Raw genomic sequence first — 13,230 nt, forward strand, 5'->3', positions numbered from 1 at the left:
TCATTTCTTCTCCATCCTTACACAGAATCAGTTCAATCAAAGCATTGTAAAAGGCAAACTCCTAGCCAACATATGTTCTTATCTTTAAACCTCTGTTGCACCGCATACCACTCCAGCACATCACAAATTAATCCCAGCAAAAAAGGGAGAAAAATGCAGTCCTCATAAAGACGGACATCTTGCTGACTCACTGAAAAAGGCCTCTTAAGGGCTGATGCCAAGGATATTATGAAAATGATTCATTAAAGGCCAATGATTTTAACTGGTTTTATCTAGCTTTCAGGGCAGCCTGGCAGTGGGACATTTGATCTCGATTGCAAAGTGGCCCATTTCCCTCAGACATCATTGCTGCAGTCCACATCAAAATGCCTCACTCTGCCTTTTGGCGTGCTGGCTATGGGGCAAGCGGCTGTTCCCATTTCCAGCTCTGGTGTTTACAAATGGAAAATGTGTGTTGCTTCTGAAGGGAAATGAGCACCATTTTGGGTAGACGATGTAAGCAGAACATTATCTTGGAGCCCAATAGGAAGGAATCGGCTAGAGATTGATGGTAGACACGGCTCATTAAGAAGAAATGAGTGTGTGTTTAATTGATGCACTAATTCGCAGCCACTCAGGAAATGGCTCTTGGGTGGGTCTTCCAAATGGCACACAAATATTTACTATGAATACAAATATTTGTGGAAGCACATCCCTGTAAAATGGACATGGTAGGTAGGTGTAGGTAGGTAGAAAAAGTATTTGGTGTGTGGTGATATCATGGCACTGACTGCATCCAGTCAGCTGGGCCTGGAACCTCTCCGGTTGTACTGACACTAGACCAATCATACCGTGATGGACTTATGTTCGGTTTCCCCTCCTCCTAATGGCCGCTGATAGCCTGTGCTCACACTGATCGTTTGTGTTACGACCGTTTACTTGTCCCATCACTTCTATTCTACTGTTTTACTACAATTTTCATGGCTTTTGTCTTACTTTTTAGTCATTGTGATTGTTTCTATTCTGTAAGGTGGCTGCTGTGGGTTACTTACAGGAGGAGAAATGACATTAATTACATGACACGTCCTTACCGCACACACAAATGTAGTCGCAGGTGAGCTCGTGTGCTGTGGGTTTGACTTTTGGATCATTTTGAGTCTTTATATTAGGAAGCAGTGTGTTGGCTATCATTAACGCCTTAGCCTAGCATTTGAAGTTTTTTTTGATGAAAATGTCTTTAAAAAAAAAGTCATACCCAAAGTAAATGTAAGCTGTCATTGAGCCATTTGGAGTGAAGTTATGGCTAAGCTAACAAACTGAATTTTTTTGTATCCCCAACCGCGTTTTAAACTCGCGGATCCCGTGGATCCTGCGAGTTTAAAAAAAACATGTTCAAAAAAACACGTTCAGAAAAAACATGTCTCGTGGGCACTAGGCCTGGGATGATAATAAATTCATCCACCCTAAATTCAAATTAACTTGATAATTTTGCCGGCCTCAATATATTGCCACGTGCATGCGTGTATGTTTTTCTCGTCTCCTGACTCCAAACAGGCAGAAAGAGGATTCACTCTGTGCATTGGTTTCAGCACCTTGGTGCGTTTGGTCAATAGAGCGGCGGCATGGCTCAGGTGGTAGAGTGGTCGTCTTCCAAAAGTGGAAAAGCGCTATACAAGTGAAAGAACATTTACCATCTAAAAAAATGGCATTAACGGAGTGAGCCCTTTTGTCAGTCATACAGTCTCTGTCTCGGTGGGTGGAGGCAGGGCCAGTAGCTTACACATACAGAACAGAAGAGTGTAACTTAGAAATTAGTAGATTGCAATATATTGCCATTTATTTTTTCATTGTACTTTTTCAAAAGTAAGGTTAAAATCTCGTCTCTTCTCGTAGACCCAATCACGCGTTTTGTGAACAGAGCGTCTCACGACACCCCTAACAACAGCGCATCAGACGAAAAGGATGGACGTGTGTAGCAGCGGTAAAAGCTGTAATTTAGTATTACAGAAATAAGACGTTGTTTTTGTAAAGTCGTAACGGCATAAAAACAAACATTAACAAATGAAGTTGTCGTTTTTGGAATAATTATTTATATGGTGGTTGGTTATGGTTATGGTTTATGGTGGTGCACCTAAGACGCTACCAAAATGCCTGAGCGTATACACCGACCTGCACCCGCTGGATTTAAAGCCAGCGTCTGGAAGCACTTTGGCTTTCACGCAGTGGAAGGTAAAAATGAGCTGGACAAAGAGCCAGACAATATGCAAGCTTTGTCGTACAAGCTTCAAATATTTTGACAACACGACCACATAGCACGTTTCCACCCGAACCAGGAGGAAAAACAGCCAGCTGAAGTTGCTGCCAACCAGAGAACCATAGAGCAGGTGATAACTAATTTTCCACCCAACTCGGAAAAGGCAAGGCGAATCACAAAGTCAATCACAACTTTGACGGGCGTACTCCATTGTTGAGAAGCAGGGCTTTCGTGCTTTGTTGCGCACATTGGAACCCAGATACGTCCCATCGCAATGTTATTTCACTGACACTGCAACTGTGAATAAGGGCAGCCTAGATTTTTTTGGTCATTCATAATATACTGACGTCTGCAAGCATTATTCTTGTATGAGAGCCGCTGGTGCAGAAATCTGTTTTGTATGAAAGCTGTTTTTGACCTTGCGATACAGCAAAAATATTATTTTGTCAGAGATTCTGTGCTCAGGATTTTAGTTGAATTCAGAGGTCTATTATTTATTTGTGAATAATGGCAGATTTTTGTTATGTTGGTTACTCACAATATGCTGAAGTTTGTTAATTTTTTACATGCTGCTGCTGGTGAACTTTACTTTTCCTGCTGGTTCTGTGCAACGCGAAATATGTTGGTAGATGTGACCTTCCAATTATTAAAAGATAATCTGTTTCATGTTACTTTACAAATATGCTCGTTTTAGTAGTACACAGTGAGTACAAAGAAATGATATATGAAAAAACTGACGAACTATTGATCACAAAAAAAGATGCATCGATAATCGTTTTATCATCACATTTCTAACGAGAAAAAAAGTCAGAATTTGACTAGAATAAACTCATAATATTTTGTTAATTGATGGTTTTGTGTGTGGGGGTGGAGGGCGGGGGTGGGGGTTAAAAGTGATGTTAATGTTCAGCTGTCCGTTCATTTGTCATTTGTAATTATTTTTGCATAATTGCAACTAATTGTCTATAAAATGTTTTGTGATAAAAAATTTTGGGCGTCTCAAACGATTCATTGGAATGACATTATTTTCTAAGGGCAAATTTTCTCTGGTTAGAGTCGGTTTTGGTTTGAGTCAGACCTTCTGGAACAGTTTAGAGATGTTAACCAAGGCACCACTGTAACAAAATAGCAAAGTGGCCCTTGCATCCTTTCATTTTTCCATAATGCTTGGACACCCCTGAGCTAATTAAGGGGTCTTGTCAGAACTGCATGTGGTCAAGCATCTTATGTTTTGCCTGATGTATCATCTAATGCATCATATTGAATTTACAAACAGCGGTGACACTGCATGTGTAAGTGAGCTACCCTTGTTGTCTGCGCAGCAGAAATTGGCTGCAAATGATGTGATATAATGGTGTTCAGGGATCGCCTCTCCTTTTTTAAACGACTTTAACCTTGACTCCCTTTAAAAACTGGGAGTACACATCTGCCAGGCCGGTGTCAGACGTAAGTACACACTGCTCGGGCATTGTCACTTCGTATTAATGCCCAGAGCTTTGTATGAACACCAGCTGTTGTATGAAGTGCAAAAAAAAGCCTTGGTGACATAAATGACCTTGACTTTAAAGACTTGAGATGATGAAGGTCGTTTAGGAGCTTGACATTAAAAAAGACTGCACAGGCAAGTATGTTCATGAATATGTCAGTCTATGGTGCAGGAAGGTCATCTGGGGGTGGGGGATCGAAGGTCACATTCTTAGCTCTGTAATCCGTGCCATCTGCCTTGGCATATCTTCATGTCAGTCTCTTGAGAATTGAATGTCTAAGGGTGCGGTGGCCTTTATTGTTTCCACTTGTCCATATGAGAGACGATAGACAGACAGGAAAAATAGATGACGAGTCATCCGCCCCCGTTACAGTGCTCGTCCTTTCGCGTGTATGTGGGAGACTGTGCGGGTAAAATGACTTTTAGAATGCTGCCTCGCCTGCCATTGGCTGACATTGCCAAGAAAAATGGCTAATCACCGCCGAAACCAAAGTAGTTTGTTGATGCGGCGATGGAGATGGAGGCCAGGCTTTTTGGATGGTGGACATGTTAACAGGTGTGTAAGGTCATTTTCAAAGTATACACCAGGGGAGATGATGTAATACTAATACACACATCATATGAGAGAGGAAATGATTAGGCAATATGCTTTCGTGTATAGAGGACAGCGCTCCCTATATATACTATATATATTAAGGTCGTGTGTTTGTTAACTGAGCTTTGTCACTAAAGAGCATATTTTTCTGGTCCTTGCTGACTCTGGCTCTGTCATTACATGTCTCTCCCGAAGGCCCCTACTCTGTTTAGAGTTATTTATACATTTTGCGAGAGAGTGGATGCAGAAGCTTGTGCCGTGTCCCTGTGTCCCTCGCCAGTCTTCTTGCTTTTGAAGTTTTCTTAGGACAAAAATATAGACGACGTTAACAGGAATTCCCAAGGTTAATCTCCAGCAAAGGGAAGAGTAGCATTTCCCCCTGTTGAAACAAGGCATGGATTGTGGCGTTTAAATGACTCTCCATGCTGAATTGAAAATAAACTTGTGTACAGGTTTACTGTTGGGATCAAGTGGTGGCGTCGCCGGGCATTCTATTAAAATTGTGGTAAGCTCACTAGTGGGAAAATATCCCTAATCCCGAGCATCTAAGCAGCATGACAGCAGACGTCAGATGGCCCAGTGTGACCAGGTTGGCTTTTGTTGTCATCAGATTTAGGTCAGCAGCTTAAAGATGGCCTTTAACGGTAATTGATGCCGATGGCTAAGTCTTAAGTTACGTTATTTATACATCGATACACACTGTTTTTAAACCAAGTGTACCTTTTTTGACAGTTCTAAAAATAGCTTACAAGATTGTTTCCTTATTGCTACTCCGACTTAATTATGGACTGATCACCTTAAATCCCGGTTCTAATCCTAGCTCATTTTCAAGGTGGACTTAAAAGGACAACCTTCTTGACCTTACTGTCATGACAACCTTTGGCTGCGGGGGTGGATTTGACCCTGATTAAAAGTTCACCGCCTTGTTGTTTTTGGCCCTTACTAGTACTCTCCGGTAGGTATTTAGACTGGTGACTTCATGGATTGAGATGACCTTCAGTCATAATCAAGGACTGCTGTCCTGTTGTATGACGTTCTATGTTGGTCCACTCAGCGGACACCAGAGGTGAGGACTGCATCGGGAAAGGACACAGACAGCAGCTGAGATGAGGTGGAAACTGTGTATTAATTAACCTTTATGGGAGGCGGCCATGACTGTCAGAGGTGTATCCATGGAAACCACGCTGACAGGGTTCTGTCTGAAGGTCTCTCAGGGCAGCATCACTGACATAGCCATGGTAGCTGGCGTGTGTTCACCCCCCGTGTCACTGGTTCCTGACAGTGGCATGGCAGACACACCTGATCCTTAAAACACCACCAACCTCCAACCTTAAGTACGCACACAAAACAATTCACAAACACACAAGTACTTGGTTGTCGAGTAGACGCCGCTGGTCTTGGTTTTGTGCTGTGCCTTTTTAAAATAGGTAGCGTCACATTATGTTGTTTTACTGTTTGATGATGTGAAACACCTTTTGTCCGCAAAAGCGATAGTTGGAAGGTTTGCAGAATTTTCACAGCCTAGGAAAGTCTGAAATTGTTTGGAATGTCAGGAATTTTTTAAATGGAGGTATTACATTTGTCCATGTCTGAGATCAAATGAAAAAAAGGTTCTCTCATTCCGTGTGGAAGTGGTAATTTTTTTGGCTTCTTTGTCCTTCTTCCCCACTTTGTTTGACACACTTAAAGTTCAAAATAAGTAAATTGGAGAGGCCAATTAGTTAGCGGAGCCATCTTTTATGTCCCTGCAGTGATTCCATAGCCTGCGCAATGTGATGGAAACAAAAAATAATAGGAGTGTAAATAAGTGACTATTGGGGTGTTACTTCATGTCCACAGGGCTCAAATAATGTTAAAACCCGTATTTACAGATTTTCTAAAGCTATGCAAATATAATTTTTATTAATATCGAATCCTACTTGGCAGAAGTTGACTTACATCTGTCGGGTCTGGAACCAATTAACCAATCGATAAACGAGTGACTGTATATAAAATGTCACAGTGGGGTGGAGCGCCTTGGTCCGTGGCTGAGACCAGGGATGTTGGGCTCAAAAAGGTTGGTGACCTCTGCCTTATTAAGAACTATTTCAAGAACTACTTCAATATTAATAAATTGAATATTTTCACATAGAAAACTAAAAACGGTTTTGAACATTATTAGAACATTATTAGAGCCCTGTAGACATTAAATAACACCTCCTGTAGCCACTCGTATTACCTAATATAGAAGACATGATAAGCAATAATAAGACATAATAACTCACCGTTAGCATTGGGAAAGTTGGTCGTTTGTTTTATCTCAAACGTAATGGGGATCAATCTCGTGGCATTAAAAAAACATCAGCCAATCATCCATCCTCCGACAATAGTGACAATATGGGCAAATGTCTGTTTAATGATGGCTGCGTTTGTTGGTGCTGTTTGCCTTTTTTATTGCTTTGTTTTTGAAATGTTTGTAGGTGCTTGCTCCAGTGCACAGGTGCAAAACACAAGACTCTGTTTATCTAAGCAGTTTGCGCGTTTAGATTAATGCACCCTGATGTTCACCAAATGTGTGCATCTAAAGTTGGTAAACACCTATTTACAACAGTTTATCTTCTTTTGCTATGATATTGTTATACTTTTTCCATTTAGACGTCTTGAAAATGTGCAGATACTGCATACAGTACAGTTGGCCAGATAACTGTCATGTCAACTGTATGTACATACTGCATGTCCTTGTACACATTCATGCATGTGTCTTACGCGTAACGCTTGTGGGTGAGTGGGTGGATGGTTTCTGCTTTGTGTAGACTTGAGGATTGCATCGTGTGAGATGCTGCTCAAGTGCATAAGGAGCAGAGGGTGGTGAGGGGGATAATCCACTGAAATGACAGGCTGCATAAGAAATTATTCACAGCTCTCACAAGGCCCTTCTTTTTATGAAATAAATCACTATGTCTCAAGACCTGAATGTTTTCAGAGTAGTGGGCTTGAATTTTCAATTTGGATCCAATCAGGCCTAGTCTACATTTGTCGTCTGTTCGGTGACTGCAAGGGGAGAGAGGAGAAGGACCCGTGTGCAGTCAATCTGAAATGTTGCTAAGTAACAGCAATGGCAGACAAGGTGGTGAAATGAATGTGATGTAGTGGTGTGCAAATCCCTGCTTCTAACACAGTATGCTCTTTTCTCTTTCTCCACCCAATCCCCTCTCCCTCCCCTACAGGTCCCCCATGGAAGATGTGCAAAGCTGAGATTTGCCACTGACGAAACATCCACAGTCATGGAATTTGTACACATCTTTATAAGGATATCCCTCTGACTCCAACATTCATGGTGTTTGAAGACTTGCAATATTACCTGGATTCCCTCTAACCATGGTTGGGGTTTCACCGCCGTGTTGACTGTGTCCACCACAGTCAGGGATCACTTTTTTTGTTTTTTCGGAAGTGCATGCCACTGTCAACCAGATGACCGAGTGGACAGTTGTTTCTCTGTAGCACTGCTGAGCCATACGAGGGGATCCTAGTATTGAACATGACTCATGGGGAGGAGCCTGGCCCTGAAACACACAAGGATTCAGCTGTTTTAACTTATCTGGAAGGTTTACTGATGCATCCAGTGGTGGCCGGGCCTGGGGCCACGGCAAGCAGGAGGTCTGAGGCTGCCCACAGCAACCAGGATCAGGGTGACAAGACAGGTGCACCCTTTCAACTACCTACACTTGGCCCAACAGCTCCCAAGGCTGGAAGCAATGGACCAGCCATAGGTGCTTCACAGCACTTGAAGAAGGCCCGGCTCCTGCGCTCAGGGGCCTGGAATGATCCAGGGAACCAGCGTTTGAGTTCACCACCAGTGGAGCTTAATGGCCAAGGGGGAGGCCTACAAAATGGGTCACGAGAGGGTTCTCCTCATGGTGGGGAGAGTACCCTTTTGGCTTCCCTGCTTCAGTCGTTCAGCTCGCGGCTTCAGAATGTGGCAATGTCCCAGCACACTAACAAGCCACCAAGTGAGTGCTCCTCTCCATCCAGTGCGCCACCGGCAGACAAAGAGCCGCTTCCTGTGTATGGGACAGCCTCAAGCCGCTTGAAGGGCTTAATGAGAACAAGCAAACTTCAAAATCACAGCAAAACCCCTTACAGTCGTCGTGGAAACAGTCACGACAGACCGCCGGAATCACCCCGGGCAGCACACAGCGCCACACCCCCCTCTGCAACTACAGCTTCTGAATCAGTGTCCTGTGCAGAGCGCTTGAAGGCTGTTGCCAACATGGTGAAAATACGTTCCAGCCCCGCCCCTTCACCCAAGCCGAGTGTTGCCTGCAGTCAGCTTGCCCTCCTGTTGTCCAGTGAAGCTCACCTCCAGCAATACTCACGAGAGCATGCACTCAAAGCTCAGCTCTCAGGAAGGTCTGCCAGTGAGAGACTAGCTGCCATGGCAAACCAGCAACATGGCCTCGAGAAAATGCCTGGGGGGACTCTGCCGGGAACTTCAGAGACACTAAGCTCTGTAACAGCCCAAAACGTAATGACAAATACAAACCCACTAACAGCAACACTCCCTCGAACAGCCATGTCTAGTCCACAGAGCCCCCCTTTGCTGTGTGAGCACACCCAAAACTCATCACCCACTCCCCCACGCACTCTAAGCCACATTCACGGCCAACCCCCTAGGGAAAAACGAGGCTTTGACTCCCGTCCAACTCGCCCCCCACAAACATGCAGTAGTTTGCTGTTGCTGCTACTCAACAATCACAACAACCAGAAACAACTGACAAAAAATGGACATCTGGAGGACAGCTACGGCGTGCTGCCACCAAGCGGTTCCTCCTCAGTTACATCAGACAGTGAATGCTCCACTCATGACAAGACCCTGACCAAGGACAGCAGTGACGCAGAGAGTTCCTACTCAAGCTGCTCTCCCATGGACCTCTCAATGAGAAACCGGGCCAACAGACAAGACAAAGGCCAAAATTCTTCCACCCCTCCTTCTTCCTCTGCCTCATTTTCGTCCTCATCGCACTCTTCCTTCACCACAAATATTTCCTCAAATGCAACGACATTCGCTCCTCATTGTACTCATGCTCCACCAACTAATACGGCCTTTTCACCACCGTCCACTGTTGTCTCTTCTGCCTCCAATGCTACTTCTTCATCTTCCTCCTCGTCTGTATCTACGTCCTCCTTGGAAAAACTAACAGAATCTTTACTTAAAAAGTGGAAGCCCGAGCCGTCAGGAACAAACATGGTGAAGAGCAAAGAGCATGAAATTAACGCAGACCTAAAATCCAAGTCTAAGGTCACATTAATGCAGCTTCTTCTTGAGCGCAGAAATAATGATTTGGGTAACAAGATGATAGATAAGGAATTGCCACTTGATATAACGATGGCCACTATGTCTCAAAGTCAACCTAAAGGACTTGTGCCCTGGGAGGAGTCCAGGACAAAAAGCCCAATAGAAAAGCCTGTAGCCCCGGCACAGCCACCGTTCGCGCTCAGTCGTGTACCAAGTGGTGCATTGTCCCCGTACCCTCCCTCTCCTCAGGTCCAGTCCAGCCCATTGGATTTGTGCAAGTCTAAAGCCTTCCCCGCTGAGAAGGGTAAAGAGCCAGCCTTCAGTGCCAGTAAACTGTTACAAAATCTGGCTCAGTCTGGGATTGCTTCATCCTCTCCACCAATCCCATCCAGCAAAGGGTTGGGTCAGGACCTTGATACTGGCAGGCCCTTATCCTCATTAGAAAGACTCAATGCTCCAGTCAACAGGACCACACCCGTCCCACTTTCTGATGGACCTGCAGGAAGCGGGACACCTTTAAACCGGCACGAAACATTTCCTCCCTCTTCACAGATAGAAAACCTTTTGGAGAGACGCACCGTGCTGCAGCTCCTACTAGGGGCGGGCTCAAATACTGCTTCAGTCCACCGCAAGGACAGGCCTGTTGGGATTGGCAGGAGTGCAGAGTTGGAAGGGGGTAGTAATGACAGCAGCCCCAACGTCTCTAACATCTGTGACAGCTCTGACGTGCCAACTGTTAATGTAAGGGTGAAAACAGAGCTCAGGGAGGAGGTGGCACCGTCCTCTGCCGTGTCTGAGATCTTGATTAGCAGAAAAAGACAGAGCAGCTTTGAGAAACAAACCCCTCCGCCAGATGATCAGTCAGACTTAAAAGCAAAACATCGACCGGTGGAAGTTATTGCAAAATATGGTCTACTCAGCCAGTTGCTTAAACAGCAAACTGCCACCTACTACAGCAGTGCTGTTGTGCAGACAGAGTCACAACCTAGGCAGGTAAAAGAGGAAAAGAAAGAGTATCCCAGCCCCAGTCCGAAGAAAAGACATCTGTGCTCTGATCAGACTGATGGTTTGAACAATACCAGCTCTCCAAGAGCCTTAGAAAGGGGCAACACAAACATGTTTGCCTCTTCTGGCGCCCAGGATGAGCCTGAAAAGCAGAGGCATCTGAAGGAAGAGGAGCTTCCTACCAGGAGCCCCCCAAGAGAAACCTTTCCCCGAGAGAGTCGGGGATTCAATGTGCTCAAGCAGTTGCTGCTCTCTGACAACTGCCTGAAGGAGTTGTCCCAGGAGCACCGTGGGGGACCTTCCATCGTGCAGGCCAACGGCAGAGCTAACGGCAGCCTCCTCAGTCAACCTGCCCATAACCACAACTTCCTTCACCTGCCCAGCTGGCACCCCCACGGTTCGCTCAACTCAGGGCTTCCAAGTAATGTCAGAACACTGTCTGCCCCTCCTGCAAGCGACAGCCCCCGAGGTCATCACCCAACACCCTGGCAAGCACCACACAAAAGGGACCCGCCTCATCTCGTCAAACAGGAGCCGGAGAGTCCCGTTCGATGGAGTAGTCAAGGGAACGATGAGGGCTGCGACTCAAACCCGGACTCTCCTCGCCTGTCACGTTCCAATCCCATCCTTTATTACATGCTGCAGAAGGGCAGCGTGCAGCTCAGAAAGGAGGTGAAGGACCAGGCGGAAGGAACTCAGACTGTAGTCCACGTTAAAGAAGAGCCAGTCAGTGACATGCATGCCTATGAACAAAGTCTGAGCTCCACACCACAATCGCCAACAGACCGCCATGACAAGCACAGCCAGGAGAACCAGAGGTTGAGTCATGAGTAGACGCAAACAAATGTCATTTGAATGCACACTTTGATTTCTGTCTTCTGTCATTACTGCAAATCAGGTGTGTCTTTGCTACATGTCCAGTTGAATCCACTGGCTGATACGCATCAGCATCGGCTTTATATTATATATAAAGCATGCCCTGTATAATTGATCTTTCACCGCAACTGTTATCTGAGGCTTTCTATTGGTTAAATGCATCAAACTCGGAACGTCCTCATTGTTGCCAAGCATAAAACATTTAAACAGAACATTTCAAGTGACATTTATTATTGATGACTCCAAAAATGGTAACACTCTGTTCAGTGGACATGTATTATTTTATTTTCACCATCAGAACATGTTAACTAACAGTGCCATCAACTTTTAAAAAGTCATTGTCGGGTAGTCACAAGTGTCTATACATCCTGAATCGACTGAAAAGGAAGGCCTTGAACGTTCTTGTTGTTTTCTCACGCTTTGAAGTGTAAAATAACGGCAGTGGAGTGAGACACAATCTTTTAGTTTTGCTTTAATTTCTACGTGGAACAGTGCAAATTCAGGGAGGTGTTGTTTGCGGATCGTGCAGTTCCTATCGAGTGCGCGTGTGGTGCTTTGGGCTGTTTTGGAAGGAGCTTTCTGGAGCGACGGTTAAAAGGTCTGCAAAGTCTGTCAAACTAAGCTTACCACCCCCCCAGTGGGAACGCGCACCACTTACATTTGTGCACACAAAGTTTGAATATCAAGCACATTGGCGTTGTCTCTTGATTTTATACGAAGGAGAAGCCGAGCCCCTCCTTGTCCTTCCCACCATAATTCAATGGCATGTGGTAAAAATGTCAGTGTTATCTGTTGGCAATTTTGACAGCTGGTGATTTTTTCCCCTCCCTCCCCAATTTCTTAACTGTTGTGGTTTATGAAAACGTTTGTGGCTGTCTCTTGATTCATTTAAAAAAAAAAACGGAAAAAAAGAAGTGCATGATAATGACGAGAAGAGCGCGGGTACATCTTTGTTCCGAAAACATGGATTGTACTGTATTTTCATTTCAAACTTCACTTGCTGCTTTATCCAACGAGTATTGTGATCTTTTACTACATCTGCATATTATGAATACATTTTCACAATGGTTAAATGTATTTGTGTAAATAGTACTTTCAGTATGAAAGATGACTATTTTGTAATGTTTAAGCAAAGATATGACCCTAGTTTTTAATGCCCTGATATGTAAATATGAATTCTATGCGTACACGTGTACATACAAAGGCAGAGGATGATATATCCTTTTTTTTGCTTGGATGGTTTGTTCTTTGCATGTGTCTATGTGGTAAATGATAATCTATCCTGCACTGTGTTGTGTACTAATGTCCGACTCTCCTCACTGCTGCCTGTTGCATGCAGACGCATGGGAACTACCTTTGTATCCCTCTTGGTGATGATGCAGGGGAAATGTTAAGTCTTAAAAAAAAAAGGTTTTTTTTTTTTAAATCACACCGAGAGGTTCTTTGAGAATCTGAATGGTCCTTAAATAACCACAGACTGTTGAACCAGTTGATGGAAATGTGTGAAGAATATAAACGTGCATTGAATATTTTTTCTGTTACTGGTTAACAAAAGCTCTGTGAAAGGGCTATAGTGGGAAATTGACGTACAATCATAGATCTGCATTGTGCATCTAAGAATTTGTAGCAGCAAATATTTAAAAGATGTTTTTTTGTTTTTGTTTTTCATGTGAAGACCAGAAGCATAATTTCATTTTATATGTTTTCATTTTTTGGTGTTCATTTGCACTGATATCTCTGAAATAAAGTTGTAAAATGCA

At 44.2% G+C, this 13,230-nt stretch overlaps 1 protein-coding gene across 1 annotated transcript in view; it reads left to right on the forward strand.

Moving 5' to 3' along the window:
* Nucleotides 1-13,230, forward strand: part of nrip1b (nuclear receptor interacting protein 1b) — a 46,158-nt gene extending 32,928 nt beyond the window's left edge. Inside the window, exon 2 of the mRNA XM_054756142.1 lies at nt 7,521-13,230. Coding sequence (XP_054612117.1) covers nt 7,832-11,428 — 3,597 coding nt within the window. The 5' untranslated portion in view covers nt 7,521-7,831 and the 3' untranslated portion in view covers nt 11,429-13,230. The remainder of the gene's footprint in view (nt 1-7,520) is intronic.

Source organism: Dunckerocampus dactyliophorus, chromosome 16 (assembly GCF_027744805.1).
Source record: "Dunckerocampus dactyliophorus isolate RoL2022-P2 chromosome 16, RoL_Ddac_1.1, whole genome shotgun sequence".
Taxonomy (NCBI): domain Eukaryota; kingdom Metazoa; phylum Chordata; class Actinopteri; order Syngnathiformes; family Syngnathidae; genus Dunckerocampus; species Dunckerocampus dactyliophorus.